The 17383-nt window shown below is 63.6% G+C and overlaps 1 protein-coding gene across 1 annotated transcript in view; it reads left to right on the top strand.

Moving 5' to 3' along the window:
• Positions 1–17383, top strand: part of SND1 (staphylococcal nuclease and tudor domain containing 1) — a 72840-nt gene that overhangs the window by 25525 nt on the left and 29932 nt on the right. The window contains exon 11 of the mRNA XM_063153591.1: positions 9789–9878. Within this exon, the coding sequence (XP_063009661.1) occupies positions 9789–9878 (90 nt within the window). The remainder of the gene's footprint in view (positions 1–9788; positions 9879–17383) is intronic.

Below are 17383 nucleotides of genomic sequence, written 5' to 3'. Positions count from 1 at the left end.
CCGCGGCTCCGAGTGCTCCGCACGCGACTTTAATGGATTCTAAATATTGGCAGAGCCGGGGAGAGGAGGCGCGGGGGCACCGGAGTTCCCGGATCAATATTTAATGGGAGCTGCAGTCGCTTCCAGGGAGAAGACGAGTGCAGTCAGCATGTTCTGGGAACCTGGAATGTGCCCTCCGGGCAGCAAGTGCTGCGCCGGGAAAAACTGATTTGCTTGCATCTGCTGCTGCCGAGCCTCCTGCCGCTCCCAAAGTCATTCCTGCTGGAGAGGCAGCCCTTCGGTGTTTAACCCGCGCCTCTGGATTGCGGCACGGCGGCTCCCGGCAGCGCAGGGCGTTAAATTTCGACTGGGGGGGTCTGGGGGAGGGCTCCGCTTTGCCTCGGGAGCGTTTTCCCTGCCCATGTCCAAATTTGCGGAGCCGGCTCCCAGGGGAGCTGCCAGCGCCAGGTACAAGGCCTGCTCCGGGTCGGATTCATTTGCGAGCTGGCACAGTTGGGTTCCCGTATGGATTACAGCTGCTGGCATCCCAGGAAATTGCTCATGGCTCGGAGAGCAGCAGCTCGGCGGCGGAGCGGGAGCAGGCAGCAGCGGCAGCAGGAGCCGGGCTGGTGCTGGGGCAGCCGGCCGGCCGGGGAGCTGGGCAGGAGCTTGCCAGCAATTACGGAGCAGCTTTTGCGTGAGGCAGCAGCTCCGGGAGGCCCCGGGGCCGCGCTGCTCCGAGCAGGCCGCGCTCGGCCCATCTGCTGCCGCCGAGCCCGGGATCTGCCGCGTGGCAGGAATAATCCCCGGAGAGCCGGCGCGATCCTTCCCCAGCCGCTCCCCGCTAAGTGCTGCAATTCCTCTGTTGTAATTCCTGCCTGGTGTTGTGACACCGATGCTTGGAGGGAGATCCAGGCACCTGCCAGCTCGCATTGCTGGGGATGCTGCTCCAGCCTGGCGCGCTCCGGGAGCCGCTCCAGAGGCTTGGTCCGTGCCCAGCCCCGGCTGTTTGCCGCTCGGCTGGATGAGCGTGAAAACGCTGCTGGGAGAGAGGAGCTTTGACCTTCTGAGCTCCTCGGGAGCTGCTGGAATTCCTCAGCGCATGGGAAATTGCGCTGAATTGGAGCAGCGCCTCGGTCCTGGCACAGAGCTGAGCTCTGCAATTAATGCTCCGGCCCTTGTGCCTCGGGAATCGATCCCTGATTTTAGCGTGGGATGAGCCTCTGCACTGGCTCCCTTCCCATCTCCCAGCTCCGGGTGGGAAGCAGGCGCAGCTCCGGCATTGCCCCGGATCCTGCCCGGTCACCAGCCCGAGGGGACCCTGGGGACAGAGCTGGGCCACACTGTGCCATCACCCAGTGGGGCAGGGAGGGCGCAGCCGCAGCTCCATCTGCACAGGACAGGACAGGGAAGCTCCAGCCCAAAGGCCTGGCCCAGGCTCACATCCCACCCCCAATTCCCAGCTCGGGGTGGTCCCCCGGGGTCCCAGCGGGGCCAGGGCTCCGTGTGCATCCCAGGGCACCCATCCCTCCGTGCTCAGGAGCGGGAGCCTCCCCAGCACTGCGGGTTGGAGCCGTGGGAGCAGTGGGAACACCCCCATTGCTGCACCTCTGCCGGCGCCGCTCCCAGAATCGGGAATCATGAATATTCCCCCTCCATTAGCACCGGCTGCATTCAGTGCCAGACATTTGGAGACGTGAGGGGTGGATGGATTGGGAACGTCCCTCACTGGGGGGCACCTTCAGCCCCCACAGCCCCTTCCCCCCCCAGCTCGAGTTCCTGGGCTCTGGTGGCACCGGCCATCCTTGGTGACACTGGCAGCACCTCAGAACCCCCCAAAATTCCCAGTGCAAGGAGCAAAGCCGTGGGGACCCTTGGAAAGAGCTTTCCATGGAGGAGCTGCCCTGGATCTGCAGGGCTTGGTGGTGAGGAAGGGCTGGGCCCTGCTGGCACAGGGGTGGCGTGGCCTGGCATGGCCCCAGTGTCACTGTGGGTGTGCTGGAGGTGACCTGGGCTGTGCCAGGGACTGGGGCTGGGCCGTGGGTCCTGTCTGTGCCAGGCGTAGTGGATCCATCCTGTCTGTGCCATGGCTGACAGATCCATCCTGTCTGTGCCAGGGATAATGGATCCATCCTGCCTGTGCCAGGGATCCTGCCTGTGCCAGGGGTAATGGATCCATCCTGCCTGTGCCAGGGGTAATGGATCCATCCTGCCTGTGCCATGGCTGACAGATCCATCCTGTCTGTGCCAGGGATAATGGATCCATCCTCTCTGTGCTGTGACTGATGGATCAATCCTGCCTGTGCCAGGGATCCTGCCCATGCTGTGGCTGACATATCCATCCTGCTTGTGCCAGGGAACCTGCTCGTGCCGCGGCTGGCAGATCCGTGCTGCCTTTTCCCCGGACCCGCCGGCACAGTGCAGCCCCCTGGGGTTGGCGAGGGGGTCTCAGAGCGTGCTGTGAGCAGGGCAGGGGTGACAGTGACGGTGACGGTGACGGTGACAGTGACAGCTCGGGCTGTCCTGTGTCCCAGGCCCCGCAGAGGGGAGGCAGCTCCATCCTTCCAAGCTCTTCCCTCGCTCCCGGCCCCGCTGTCCTACTTTTCTCCAGCTGCTTTTCCTCCTTCCCTCCGTCACGTGCGGGTGGGCTTGGAGCGCTCGGTGCAGCTCCGGCTCTGGGCTGGGCTCTGGGCTGGGCTCTGGGCTGCTCCCGCGTTCCAGCACTCCCCAGCGCTGCCCTGACCCTGCTCGGGGTCCCGGTGCCCGCGGGGCCGTGTGGGAGGAGGATCCACGGCAGTGAAACGGCCGGGAGCGGGGACAGAAGGGGCCGGGAGTGAGGCCAGTCCCCTCCCACGCGACCCCGGATCCAGGGCAGGCAGGGCTGGAAGGGACAGCCCCGCTGCGCATCCCTCAGGGGCTGCAGTTATCCTCTGAAACGCGGGATAACAGCGGGGACAGTGTGGAGGCTCTTCCCGGAGCCCTGAAATGGCCGTGCCTGGCAGCAGCTGCTGCCTCTGTCCCCGTCCCCGTCCCCTCGGTGATGGTTTTGGGAAGCAGAGGCATCTCCCGGTGTCACAGTGTCCCACAGCCAGACCCTGGGTCGGGATCATCCCCGTTCCAGGAGCGCTGACCCCGTTTTCCCTCTCTGTGGGAGCGGAGCAGCCAAAACGCTGCTGGATTCCCAAATCCACGTGGCCCTCAGAGCCACATCCCCTTGGTGCCTGCAAAGGCACATCCCGAGGCTGCTCCAGCCGGATTCTGGGCCGAGGGCAGCCCGGAGCCAGCATCTCCCACCAAGGCAGGGGTGGGCATGCATCCCCCAATTCCAGGTACCCGGTCTGAGATGCTTGGAATGCAGCACCCCAATTCCTGGCGCCCAGGATGGGGTGTCTGGGATGCAGTGCTCTGTCCCAGGTGCCAAATTTGGGGTGTCCAGGATGCACCCCTCCATTCTAGGTGCCCAGTTTGGGGTGTCTGGAATACAGCTCCCCAGTTCCAGGTACCCAGTTTGGGGTGTCCAGGACGCCTCCCCCAATTCCAAGGGCCTGGTTTGGGATGCCTGGAATGCTGTGCCCCTCAGTTGCAGGTACTGCTGCTGAGGATCTGCATTCCAGCAGCCAAAGGGTATTGAGCATAAATCCAGCTCTGTGATTTCCACCTTTTTGTGGGCAGTTGGTTCCTGAGGGGGGATGAATTCCAGTGGCTGGGACAAGACCCCTGCAGCAGCAGCAGCAGCAGAGTGGTGTCTCCTGTTTATGCAGGAGATCCTGGGTGCCTGGAGCAGGGCTGGCGCAGCTCTCGCAGGGATCTCAGCCTCCCTGGGAGCTCCTGGGCAAGCCAGGCTGGTTTAACACCAAATTCCAGCGCCGCGGCGGGGAAATGAGGGAGGGAAAAGCACGAGTGATCTGTGGAAGGAGAGGATGTTTTGGGATGGCTCAATTTCCTCATCGGCCCCGGAGAGGGGCGCGGAGCCAAGCGCTGCTGGATGATGGATCCCCCGGGAGGGGCAGTGCCATGCTGGGATGTTCCCCAGTAATTCCCTGCAAAGGGAGGGCCCTGCCCACCCTGCTGCCCCCACGGAGGGGTTTGGGGCCAGGCTGGGGCTGGCACAGAGCTGCCAGTGGGGTGAAACCCCTTTGAGGAGCTCCTGTCAGCACGCTAGCCCAAACTGAGGGATTCTTCCCCAGTTCTTCTTCAGCCAGGAATGTTGGAATCATAAAACCATGGAATGTTTTAGGTAGGAAGGGACCTCAGAGCGCCTCCAGTCCCACACCTGCCACGGCAGGGACACCTCCCACTGTCCCAGGCTGCTCCAGCCCCAGTGCCCAGCCTGGCCCTGGGCACTGCCAGGGATCAGGGGCAGCCCCAGCTGCTCTGGCAATGCCAGCCCAGGCAGGAATTGCTCATTGCCAAGATGCCACCCATGGCTGCCCTCTGGCAGTGGGAGCCATTCCCTGTGTGCTGTCCCTGCAGGCCTTGTCCCCAGTCCCTCTGCAGGCCCTGCCAGGGGCTCTCAGCTCTCCCTGGATCCCTCTCCTCTCCACCCTGGGACAGTGGGAGGTGTCCCTGCCCACGTGAGGGGTGGCACTGAAGGGGCTGTGAGGTCCCTGCCCACCCAGCTCAATCCCTGATGCCCAGATTCTATAATTTATAACTTTATTATTTATAGTTGTGCGTTGTGCTGAAGCAGCCCCGGTTATTTCCGTGCCGTCGCTTCCATCGCTCCCCGCCGTTCCCATTTGTCCTGAGGTGTTCCTGCTCCAGCTCCCGGCGCAGCCCAGCCTCCCCGGCCCTTCATCCCTGCCCGGGATGATGAGGATGGGCACGCACAGCGTGTCCTGGAGCGGGCAGGGAGCAGAGCCTGGCACGGGAGCATCAATCCCACTGGAGCCGGGGCTGTCCCACCCCGGGCTCTCGGGGTCACTGTCCTGACCCCAGCTTTGTCCTGGCCATGGGGTCACGTTCCCTCCATTTGGGGTTCTGTACCCCCCATTTGGGGTCCTGTATCCCACTTTGGGGTCCTGTCCCCTCTGTTTGCAGCCCTGTACCCCTCTTTGGGGTCTCCCAGCTGGAATGTTGATGCTGTGGGGTTGCTGGGGGAGGATTGGGGCGGCTCTGGTTGTGTTTGGGAGTGGGGATGGTCGGCACTGGAGTCACAGCCCCAGGACAGTCTCCAGAGAGGAAACAGCCCCAGGCTGGGCCAGGGGAGCCTCAGGGTGGATTTTGGGGAAAATCCTCCTGGGAAGGGCTGCCCAGCCCTTTCAGGATCAGTGGCAGCCTTGTCAGTGCTGGGGATGGTTGGACTCGATGGGCTCTGAGGCTTTTCCAGCCTCAGTTATCCCACAGTTCTCCAGCTGTGCTGCCCTTTTCCTGCCAGCCCCTGGCTGTGCCCTGTGTGCCCCGGTGCCATCAGAGGCTCCAGCACTGCCCAGCTCCTGCCACTCGAGTGGCTCTCGGGGACTGCGGCGCCGGCTGCGAGTGGGGACAAGGAGGGAGCAGCGGAGCAGGAGAGGCTGGAGAGGCAGGAGAGGCAGGAGAGGCCAAGTGCCCACTTGAGGCGTCGCTCCTTGAGCAAGCACCTGCCTGGGGCTGCCTGTGAATGTCACCGGGATGTCACTGGGAGCTGCTCATCTCCGTCCCCATGCATGTCACATCCCTGCCGTCCTCAGGGCTGTCCCTCGCCGCTCCCGGTGTCACTGCCAGCCCAGCTGGGCTCAGGGGTGCTGGGAGGGAGCTGTGGGAGCTTTCCCAGGAGCAGCAACTCCTGAGCACTGCTGCTGTTCCTGCCGGCCCCGGGATGGACGTCCAGGATGGATTCCCCACCCGGCACATCCCGGGCGGGCTCAGCCCGGGGTGAAGCGTGGTGTGACACCCTGATGGGCCATCACCCCTTCCCTGCTTCGGGAGCAGGAGCTCCCTGGGGCCTCTCCTGCTCCGGCTGGGATGGTTCCCCAGCGCTCGGCTCTGCCCACCCTGGGGGCTGCAGTGTCCCCGGGTCCCCTCCCAGCCCTGGCGTTTCCAGCTGGCAGCTCCCGCTCTCCTCCCGCTCATTCCGCCCTGGCGCTGGGAGTTGATTAGCTCTGCTAATTACTTTGCAAATAATGAGCTTCCCTAATTGCGCTGGCAGGGACGGGGGGGCTCTCCCCACCTGCCATCCCACGGTGCCACCGGGCTCTGGGTCCCCTCGGCGCTGCTGGGGACCCCCCTTGGGTGTTGGCACCCAGAATTCTGGGAGAAAACCCCAAAATCTTTGCATGGGGAGCTGGGAGCTCTGGCTCATCCCAAGGGGATCGGGCCGTTCCCCCTGCTCTGAGCACCCCTGGATCAGTGGGATGCGTGTTCCAGACGCTGCCTGTTCCCTGTCAGGCCTCTGGGATGGATCTCCGGGATGGATTCCCCACCTGGCACGTCCCAGGCGGGTTCAGCCGAGGGTGAAGCGTGGCGTGACACCGCTGATGAGCCATGGCCCCTTCCCTGCTTCAGGAGCCTGCAACTCCATGGATTCCCAGGAGCCTCTCTTGCTCCGGGTGGAATCCTTCTCCCACAAGGGGAATGGAGCAGGTTCCCCCCATCCTGGGGTCCCTCAGGGGCTGCAGAGTCCCTGGGGAGCCCTGGAATGTGGAGCTGGAGTTGCCATCCCGGGTCTTGGAGCATTTCCAGCTGCTCCAGCTGTGCCTGCATCCGTCATCACCCCCACCCTGTGCCCGTGGGAAGGGGCTGGGGCTGGGAGCAGGACCCCCGGCAGCTGGGAATGGCAGCACTCCATGGTCAGTGTCCCCCAGGAATTCTGGCAGTGGATACGGGCTGCTGCTTCCCTGGAAACAGACCTTAATTAGGCCCTGCCCTGTGTAACGCTGTTAATTGGAGAGGAGAGCTGGAATTCTGTCACCTGTTGGTTGTTCTGGGCCGTGGGGAGTTGTTTTCAGGGGTCTCTATCCCGCTCTGGAGCTGCTCTGTCCCTCACTGGAACCAAAAAGTTGCTTTCTTGCCCGGCTTCCCCAGCCTGGCATAAACCAGAGCATTCCCATCAGGTTTGGGATTGAATTCTCCGTGTTCCAGGAGGGAAGGGAGCGGGTGCCCCCCTCCCTCCTCCGGCAGCTCCCTGAAGATGCAGCTCCGGCTCCGTCGCTAATGGAGCGACGTCCTCGCTGCTCACCTTTAATTAAGTGAGCCTCAGATCCCTGGGCTTAATTAACTTCTCAGTGGCTGATGACTCTCTCCAGCAGCCGAGGAGAGCCGGGACTGGCATTTCATGGAATCGTGGGATCCCAGAATGGGTTGGGATGAGTTGGGTTGGGCTGGAGGGGACCTCAGAGCCCATCTGGTCCCACCACGGGCAGGGACACTTCTGCTGTCCCAGGCCGTCCCAAGCCCTGTCCAGCCTGGATGTGAACACTGCGGGGATGGAGCAGCCACAGCTCACGAGGTGATTCATTGTTGGGATCCAGCTCCTGCCTCGGAAAATGGGTTAGACCCAACACAATCCTTGTCCGTGTCGGAAATTGCCGGAGTTTGCCGGCTGTGGGATTCCGTTGACTTCCCGCTGTTCCATTGATTTCTCGTGTTTATTTGCGAAAGCTCCGCTGAGCGTCCGGGGTCTTGAACGGCTTCCCAGAGCCGTCAGCTGCTGCTTTCCCTGCGCTGGGAGTGTCACTGCTGTGGGACAACAGAGCCGCGTTTAATGGGGCTGACAGGGGGCGGCAGGGCTGGGCAGTAAACGTTCCCGTTATCCTGCTCCTGGCACTGCCAGCCTGTGTGGGGAGCATTCCCAGAGGGAATTGGCATTCTGCAGCAGCGGCAGCAGCAGGATGGGAGGGCTGGGTCAGCACCAGCACATCCGGGGCTGGAATGGTGCAGCCGTGGGTCCCAGCACAGCTCTGGGGTGCCTGTGCTGGTGACCCTATTTTTGGGGTGACTCCTTTTTTTGGGATGGTCGTCCCTTTTTGGATGGCTCCTTTTTGGGATGTTCCCTTCTTGGGGTGACTCTTTTTTGGGGTGACCCCTTTCTGGGGTGACTCCTTTTTGGGATGTTCCCTTCTTGGGGTGGTCGCTTTTTGGAGTGACTCCTTTTTGGGATGGTCCCTTCTTGGGGTGACTCATTTTTGGAGGGACCACTTTCTGGGGTGGTCTCACATGGCTGCAGACCTGTGATCTGCTCTGAAGGAGCTTTGGGGAGGGCTCAGATCCCTCCTCCATGGCGCGTCCAGGACGGGCAGGATGGCACCGTGGATCCCAGTATGGCTTAGGAATGGCAGCGGTGCTGTGGGGTTTGTGCTGGTTGTCCCTTTTTGGGATGGTCCCTTTTTGGGGTGGTCCCTTTTTGGGGTGGTCCCAGTGGCTGCAGACCCAGAGGAGCTTTGGGGAGGGCTCAGATCCCACTCCCGTGGCTCCCTCAGGAGTTCCCTGCCGGCCCCTGAGCCCCCAGCACTGCCCGGAGGTGCCGGGGCCACCCAGGGCTTTGCTGTCCCGCTTCCCGCCCTCTGGGATGGGATTAGGGATTTAACAGCCTGTGCCAGACAGACACTTAACTAAGCCATAAATTTGGAGTTCGTTAGTGAGGATTAATTAGTGTTTGCGCAGGGCTTTGCCGCGCGGAGCCGCGCTCGGTGTCGGAGCTCTGCCGTGACCTTGGGGAGGGCGGGAGCATCTCAGGGCCCGGATCCATCACATCCCACTGATGGAAGGGTCCGGGGTCACCCCGAGGGTTTGGGGACTGGGAATGCTCCAGGAGCCCGTGGGCAGGGGCTGGAAGTTTGGAAAGGGGGAGCTGTGCTCCCCTGGGAAGGGGCAGAGAGAGGGGCTGGTGGTGCCACGGTAGCTCCTCCGTGCTTGTTCGGAGCTCCCACAGCTCCAGGGGCTGGAGCAGCACCTGGAATCTCCTTTGGGACCTGCTGTGGGGGCAGGAGGTGCCAAAATTCCTGGGTATCCCCTCACAGGATCCATCCCGTTCCCATCCCCAGCACTGGCTGTGCATTCCTGGGGATCCCCTCTCTGGATCCATCCCGTTCCCATCCCCAGCACTGGCTGTGGGTTCCTGGGGATCCCCTCTCTGGATCCATCCCGTTCCCATCCCTGGTCGATGCAGGCAGAGGAGGGAATGTCTCCAAGGAGCAGTCTGGGAATGAGCAGTGTCAAGGACAATAAACTCTGCCAAAGCCTCGTTCATTAGGGAGGAGCTGAGTGCCGCCGCCCGTGTCCGCCCTCTCCTGCTCTGTCTGACTCTGCTCCTCCATTTCTGGCTGTTTTGGCCTGATCTCCCCCTTTTCCAGGATTTCCTCACCAGCCCATGGCACTGTGGTGGCGAGCAGAGCAGAGTCTGGGTTGGGCTGGATTGGGTTGGATTTTGTTGGTTTTTGTTGGGGTACGTTGGGCTACTTTGGGTTGTGTTGGGTCACTTTGAGTCACTTCGGGTCACTTCATGTTGGGTCACGTTGAGTTACACTGGGTTGTGTTGGGTCTCTTTGAGTCACACTGGGTCACACTGGGTCACTTCAGGTCATGTTTGGGTGGTGTTGGATTGCGTTGGGTTGAATCCCCGTTTCCTTTGGGAGTCTCCCCTTTTTGCTCGGCCTTTGCAGGGATGTGGCTCCAGGAGATGCCCCTGGACAGGGCTGGACACCCCAGGGGGTTCACCCTGGTCCCTCCCACTCCAAATTCCATCATCCCCTTCCCTCGTGGATCTGTCACTCAGGAATGTCCAACCTGGCACCAGGGGCTGCTGGCACCTCCTCCTGTGGGATGTTGGGACTGGCGGGGGGGGAATGGAACAGATTTGGGAATGCCCTGACCCGAGTCCCCTCTCTCGACAGGACAAGAACAGGAAGCTGAGGCCCCTCTACGACATCCCCTACATGTTCGAGGCCCGGGAATTCCTGCGCAAGAAACTCATCGGGAAGAAGGTACGGAGGGAGGGGCGAGGCTGGGGTGGGGCTGAGGGTGAGGGGACAAGGGATGGGACAGTGAGGATGAGGGAGTGGAGGAGGGGATGAGTCTGATGCCCGTGCTGCTGTGTGGCTCCTTGGGAAATTCGGGGATGCCCCCAAGGCTGGAGAGCCCCTCGAGGCGTTGCCCTCCCCATTTCCCGGGAATTCCGCCTGGCTTCTCCCTTTGTTTCCCCGGCTGTTTTCCGAGGCTGGTTCAGAGCAATTCCGGGAATGAGGAATGTGTTAACCAGCGGAGCGAATGCTCCGGATGCAATTTTCCAATGCTCATAAAACAGTCAAATAAAATCAATTCCCTTCGTGGCGCGGCCGTTGCTGCTCGTCGGGGCTGCTCCGGTGCCTAATTGGATCTTTCCAGCTCGGAGCCTGCCCGGGCAGTCCGAAAAAATAGGGAAAGGGAAAAAGAGCAGCTTGGGAGATTTTTTTAATGGGAAATCTGATGCTTTCTGGAGTTGGAAAAGAATGTGGGAGTGTTGGCAGGATTTGTGATGGGAGCACTGGGTCTGGAATGGGGTTCTGGTGCCTCAGTGTGGTCCCAGTTTGAGCCATTCTGGGGTTACTGGTGCCCAGTTTTCTGCCATCCGCCGTTGCTGTGCCCTGTGTTGGATCAGGGATTGGAATTGGCTCTGGCACTGGGTGCCTTTGGAGGGTGACCTTGGGATTTCAGGGTGTTCTGGGATTAGGGAAGCTCAGCCTGCCCTGGGTGCCTGGCTGTTCCAAGGAGCTGTGGGATTCCAAGGAGTTCTGGAATTCAGGGAGCTCAGCCTGCCCTGGTTCTTGGCCTGCCTCAGGAGCTCCGTCCATCCTCCATCCCCATCACTCTGGGGCCCATCCTTATGAATCCTTTCCCTGTGCCTTGGGAGGCTCCTCATGGACACATTCCATCCCATCCCATCCCACCCCATCCCACCCCGTCCCATCCCACCCCGTCCCATCCCATCCCATCCCATCCCATCCCATCCCATCCCATCCCATCCCATCCCATCCCATCCCATCCCATCCCATCCCATCCCATCCCATCCCGCTGGCGCGCTGGGTCAGCCCTGACATTGCTTTCCAAAATAATTCCCTCTGGAGAAAGCACCGAGGGCGGATGAGGAAGGATCCATCCCTGTTGTGGCTGCCACGGCTCCTTTTCCTCCAGCTCCTGTTGGGAGAGGAGCTGGGATGCCAGAATGCACCTCTGGATTCCCTGCTCCCTGGGAAGGGATGGAAGGCAATGCATTTTCCCTCTTGCCCTGTCATTCCTGGGCAGCGGGAGTTTTCCAGGCCGGGATTTTCATGGCACATAAGGGCTGGATTTGGGGATTTGGGCTCCTGTGCCGGAGCCTCTCGCAGCTCCGCCGTGTCCTTCCCAGCCGCTGGAATTTTCCCGGCGGCGCGGGATGAGCCGGGGCCGGCGCCGGCTGCCCAGGCCGCTATGGATTTGTGGAATAAATCCGTGGAGCGTGTCGGAAGGGCCGGCTCCTCCGCCCATCGATCGCGCTGCTGCGCCGCGGAGCCGCTCCGGATAATTGCGCCGGGCCGGGAGATGGATCGCGGCTCTTCCCTAATTAACTCTGGGATTAATCGCTCGCGTGGACGGAGCCGGCAAGGGAGAGCTCCGGGGTGGAAATTCCCTGGGCACGGAGGCGGTGCCGCCCCGTCCCTGCCAGCTGCTCCGGGGGGAAGAAAGGGGGGGCTCCCTGGGGCGTCCCAGGACCCCGTCCCTGTGCCCATCCCTGTGTCCCATCCCTGTGTCACATCCGGTCCCATCCCTGTGTCCCATCCCTGTGTCCCATCCCTGTGCCCATCCCTGTGTCACATCCCTGTGTCCCATCCTGTCCCATCCCTGTGTCCCGTCCCTGTGTCCCATCCCTGTGTCACATCCTGTCCCATCCCTGTGTCCCATCCCTGTGCCCCATCCCTGTGTCACATCCCTGTGTCCCATCCTGTCCCATCCCTGTGTCACATCCCTGTGTCCCATCCCTGTGCCCCGTCCCTGTGTCACATCCCTGTGTCCCATCCCTGTGCCCCGTCCCTGTGTCACATCCCTGTGTCCCGTCCCTGTGTCACATCCCTGTGTCCCATCCTGTCCCATCCCTGTGTCCCATCCCTGTGTCCCATCCCTGTGCCCCGTCCCTGTGTCACATCCCTGTGTCCCATCCCTGTGCCCCGTCCCTGTGTCACATCCCTGTGTCCCGTCCCTGTGTCACATCCCTGTGTCCCATCCTGTCCCATCCCTGTGTCACATCCCTGTGTCCCATCCCTGTGCCCCGTCCCTGTGTCACATCCCTGTGTCCCATCCTGTCCCATCCCTGTGTCACATCCCTGTGTCCCATCTCTGTGTTCCATCCTGTCCCATCCTGTCCCATCCCTGTGTCCCATCCTGTCCCATCCCTGTGTCCCATCCCTGTGTCCCATCATTCCCACCCCATCCCTTTTGGGAAGGCTGATCCCAGCTGGGAATGCTGGCCATCTCCAGAGCCCTGAGTGGTTTCCCGGTGGTTTTGCAGGGCATTCACCTGTCTGGTCCCCGCAGATGCTTCCAGGGATTTTCCTTTGGGGCTACAACAGCAGCAGTCCCGGTGCCAGCACTGCTGGGGACCCGGGCTGGGGTAAAACAGGGATGGGTTTGACCAGGGAAAGCCTTCTCCCTGGGAACACCATCCCGGTGCCGGGGAGGGGGAAGGCTTTGGCACACTGGAGGATTTTTGGAATGTCGGGCAATTTTTCCTGCGTCTCAGGGGAGCTTGGGAGCTCTGGGAGAGCTGGCACAGCAGCGATGCCGGGGCGGGGGATTTTGGGAAGATCCCAATTCTTGATGCAGCCGGGGCTGGGGACAATGGGGACCATCCCTGGGGGAGCTGCGCCGTGCCCAGCCGGGATCCGGGTGCTGTTCCCGGCCCGGGATCCGGGTGCCGTTCCCGGGAATGCGCCGGAGCCGGGGCGGCTCTGCCAGCTCCGGAGCGTCACGGGGCCGGCTGCGTCAGCCGCCGCTTCCACGTGTGGAGCTGGGCAGGATTTGGCTGCCGGGGAGGATTTGGCTGCCGGGAGAGCTGTTCGGGAGCGCGTTTTCGCGCCCGGGTTGCGCTTGGAATGAACGCGCGGCTGCTGCAGTGGGCTGGGCTGGCCCCGGCGCGGGAGGGGCAGGGGCGAGCGGGATTATTGCCGCTGTGAGCATCCCAAATCGGGCGCCTCTGCTCTCCCTGCACCCATCGCCTCCCGGCCCGGCACTGCCGTGCTTATCCCGCTCCAAGGTCACCCCTGCCCCGGGGGTCTCCGCGGCCCCTCCGGCGGCCGCTGCGGCGGGAGGGAGGAGGCAGCCGGGTCCTGCTGGATCCGCTGCTGGCGGTGCCGGAGGCGCTCCCGCGGCTGCTGTGGAGCATCCTTGTTGCACATCCCGGCCTCTTCCAGCAGGGATGACGGGAGGATGGAGAGGTGGAGGGCGTTAGGGAAGCGCAGCCCGCTCCGCTCGCCATGCCCAGGAAATCCCGCAGCCCGCAGCAGGATGCGTGGGTTGGGGGCTGCGACGAGCCGGCCCTCGGCAGGGAAACCGCTGCTCCAGGGGGAAAACGCTTCCCTGGATCTGCCCCGCTGTGCTGGGGACCGTGGGATCCCCCCATCCCGCCGGGATCACCCCGCACATTCCCGGGAACAGCTCCCATCCCTGGCCCCCCAGGTCTCCGGGAGCCTCCTCCCTGCGGCACGGGGGGCACACGGGGGGCACGCACCCCCCGAGCCCCCCGGCAGCCCCTTCCCAGCCCCCCCGGCCCTTCCACCCGGCACGAGCTGCCGGCGCAGTAAAAATATTCCCGGGCGCGGGTGACGCCGCCGGGCCGGGAGATCCGCGGGCGGGCCGCGTATTTTTAGCCCGGCAGGTCTGGGCTGCCACCCACCCCCCATCTGTCCCCCCGGGCCCCCCCGTGTCCCCGCGGCCCCCCGGAGCCCCCCGTGGGATGAGGGAATAGCAGGGAACGGCACCGGCACCCGCCCCGCCCTCCCCATCCCAAAGGTGGGGCTGCCCCCGGCCCTTCCCGGCGGGATCAGCCCCCATTCCCCCTCTTCAGGCAGCCCCCGGGATGTCCCCCCGGGATGGGGACATGTCCCCGCTGCCTGGGGTCCTGAGGCCGGAGCAGGGGATGTGCCTGGAATGTCCCGTTGTGTCCCCTCAGCCCTGACTGGGGCTGGAACTGGGACAGGACCACGGGGGTGCCTCCCCCACCTTGGGACCTGCTGGGGACAGGGTGGCAGGGGCCACACCCTGGGGACAAGGAGCTGGGACCCTGGTTCTGGGGACAGTGAGGCAGGAACCCCATCCTGGGAGCAGCGTGTTGGGAACAGCCTCGCTGGGACCCTGGTGCTGGGGACAAGGCCAGAGGCCACATCTGGGGACCCCATCCTGTTCCCCCGTGTCATGGCACCCCCAGCTCTGTGCTGGTGAGCCCAGGCAGTGAGTGCCGGGGTGCAGGGTCCCCGTGGGGTGCAATGTCCCTCTGTGTGCAGGGTCCCTGTGGGTGCCGGGTCCCCGTGGGTTCCAGGTCCCCGTGGGTGCCGGGTCCCCGTGGGTGCCGGGTCCCCGGGGGTGCAGGATCCCCATGGGTGTCAGGTCCCCATGGGTGCAGGATCCCCATGGGTGCCAGGTCTCCATGGGTGTCAGGTCTCCATGGGTGTCAGGTCCCCGTGGGTGCAGGGTCCCCGTGGGTTCCAGGTCCCCGGGGGTGCAGGATCCCCATGGGTGTCAGGTCCCCATGGGTGCAGGATCCCCGTGGGTTCCAGGTCCCCATGGGTGCAGGATCCCCGGGGGTGCAGGATCCCCATGGGTGCCAGGTCTCCATGGGTGTCAGGTCTCCATGGGTGTCAGGTCCCCGTGGGTGCAGGATCCCCATGGGTGCCAGGTCTCCATGGGTGTCAGGTCCCCATGGGTGCAGGATCCCCGTGGGTTCCAGGTCCCCGTGGGTGCAGGATCCCCGTGGGTTCCAGGTCCCCATGGGTGCAGGATCCCCGTGGGTTCCAGGTCCCCGTGGGTGCAGTATCCCCGTGGATGCAGGTCCCCATGGGTGCAGGGTCCCCACGGATTCCAGGTCCCCACGGGTGACATTGGCGGCGGTGGCCGCTCGCAGCCCGCGCGGTGCCGCCGTTCCGGGCTGGATGCGCTCCCGGGAGCGGAGCTGCCGAGTGATTTAATCCACCCTGACTGCAGCTGACCTTGGAGAGCCGCCCAGGCGCGGCTCGGCTGCTCCGGGGGGAGCGGAGCCCGGGGCTGCCGGGGGTCCCTGCACCCCCAGCCCCTCCCGGCCCCTGCACGGGCACGGCGCCCTCGGATCCCGGGAGTGCTGTGCCCGCTGTCCCCGGTGCCGGGGCTGGGGTGCGGGTGCCACGTCTGGTGTCACATGGAGCCCAGCCTGCCCTCAGATGATCCCGGGCGTTGTCCCTGCAGCTCCGTGTCCCTCCAGCTGAGCGGCACCCCCAGGGCCTTCCCCAGCTTTCTGTGTCTGGAGTGTTCCATGGGGCTGGTGTGATCCAAGGGGGAACTTCATGGGATCATGGAACAGTTCCAGCCCTGCCATGGCCCAGACACCTTCCCCTATCCCGAGTGGCTCCGAGCCCCGTCCAGCCTGGCCTAGAGCACTTCCAGGGATCCAGGGGCAGCCACACGCTGTGCCAGGGCTCCACTAGGCCTTGTGGAACCTCATCCCACTGCCTTCGTCCCTTGGATCCAACCTGTCCAGATCCCTCTGTGGATCCTTCCTGCCCCTGGGCACATCTGATACAGCGGGACGCAGTGAGGCACAGTAGAGGGCTTTCCTGTTGAGGGGTGGCCCCATCCCATCCCATCCCATCCCATCCCATCCCATCCCATCCCATCCCATCCCATCCCATCCCATCCCATCCCATCCCATCCCATCCCATCCCATCCCATCCCATTATCCCATCCCATCCCATGGATCCCATGCCATTCCATCCCCCCCATCCCCTGGATCCCATCCCATGATCCCCTTATCCCATGATCCCACTATCTCAGTCCCTCTGGCTCCTCCCCGAGCCCGGGATCCCCCGTTCCCCCCGGCCGCTCCGCCGCCGCCGCCGCCTCTTCCCGTTGCCGGTGCCGCATCCCCAGCCAGGTGTTTCCCACGCCAGCCGCTCCTGAGCCAGACATCTCAAAAGCCCTGGAGCAGCTGAATTCCCAACCTGCCTCTCGGAGTAATCGGCGTCTCTTTTTCCCCTCCAGTGGTTCCGACGGGAGCTTTGCTGCGAGGAATCGCTGTAACCGCTCCCCTTAATTGGCTCTTTCCTGCCGGAGCCCCCTCTCCGCACGGAAAAGCCGCGGCTCCGGCGCCCTGCCAGACGCTCCGGCCCTGTTTGCATTTTGATGTGGGTTTAATGAGTGATTTTCGGGATGAGCCGAGGCTTTGGAGGGGCTCAGGGATGCTCCTGCCTCGCCTGTCTGGCTGCCTTTGGCTCAGCGCGGCTCCGGCCATGCGGAACGGGAACAGGAACGGGAGCGGGAAAAGTGCACAAGGGCCAGGTCCAGCTCCGGGGCAGCAGCACTGGGGTGTCCCCAAAGATCCCCACATCGGCCCCCTGTCACCCCAGTGTCACCCCCTCTACCCCAGAGCCTCAGGGTGTTGCAGCTGATACCAGGAAAGCATCGAGGATGGAGCTTCCCTGGGGAAGCAGAGGGGTGGGATTGGGTGGGATTTTCATGGAAATGGCGCCTGCAGATGTGAGATGTGATGCTGGGAACTGCTGGGGGGTGATGCCTGGATGAAGAAAGGTTCCAGGGAGACCTTCCAGGGCCTGCAGGGGCTCCAGCAGAGCTGCAGGGGGACTGGGGACAAGGCCTGCAGGGACAGCACCCAGGGAATGGCTCCCACTGCCAGAGGGCAGCCATGGGTGGCATCTTGGCAATGAGGAATTCCTGCCTGGGCTGGCATTGCCAGAGCAGCTGGGGCTGCCCTTGCATCCCTGCAGTGCCCAAGGCCAGGCTGGGCACTGGGGCTGGAGCAGCCTGGGATGGGGGAAGGTGTCCCTACCATGGCTGGGTGGCACTGGAGGGGCTCTGGGGTCCCTTCCCACCCAAACCATCCCAGGATTCCCTGATCCCTGCATGTCCCAGCTCACCCCAACCCTGGTGCAGTGGGAGGTGATGCATCCAGCAGGATCTGCCCAGAGGTGTTCCCAGTCCCTGTGTGGATCCCAGAGGGTGCCAGCATTGTCCCAGTCCCTCCCTGCTGTGTCAGAGCCGTGGGGGCACTGTGGAATTCCAGGCTCGGGTTGCTCCCTGCCCTGCCCCAGCCCTTCCCATCCCTCCTGGAGACCCTGATTCCGAGGCACACTCCTGGTGGAGCGGGCAGTGCCGCTCCCATCCCTGTCCCAGTGGGAATGTCATGTCCATAAACCGGGAACTGCCGGGGCCACCACACCTCGGGATCCCCATGTGGGCACGGGGAGGATGGGGATGGGAATAAGGATGGGGATGC

This window comes from Melospiza melodia, chromosome 4 (genome assembly GCF_035770615.1).
Source record: "Melospiza melodia melodia isolate bMelMel2 chromosome 4, bMelMel2.pri, whole genome shotgun sequence".
NCBI classification, from domain to species: domain Eukaryota; kingdom Metazoa; phylum Chordata; class Aves; order Passeriformes; family Passerellidae; genus Melospiza; species Melospiza melodia.
The sequence above is the reverse complement of the archived record's forward strand: the minus strand, read 5'-3'. Positions and strand labels throughout refer to the sequence as shown.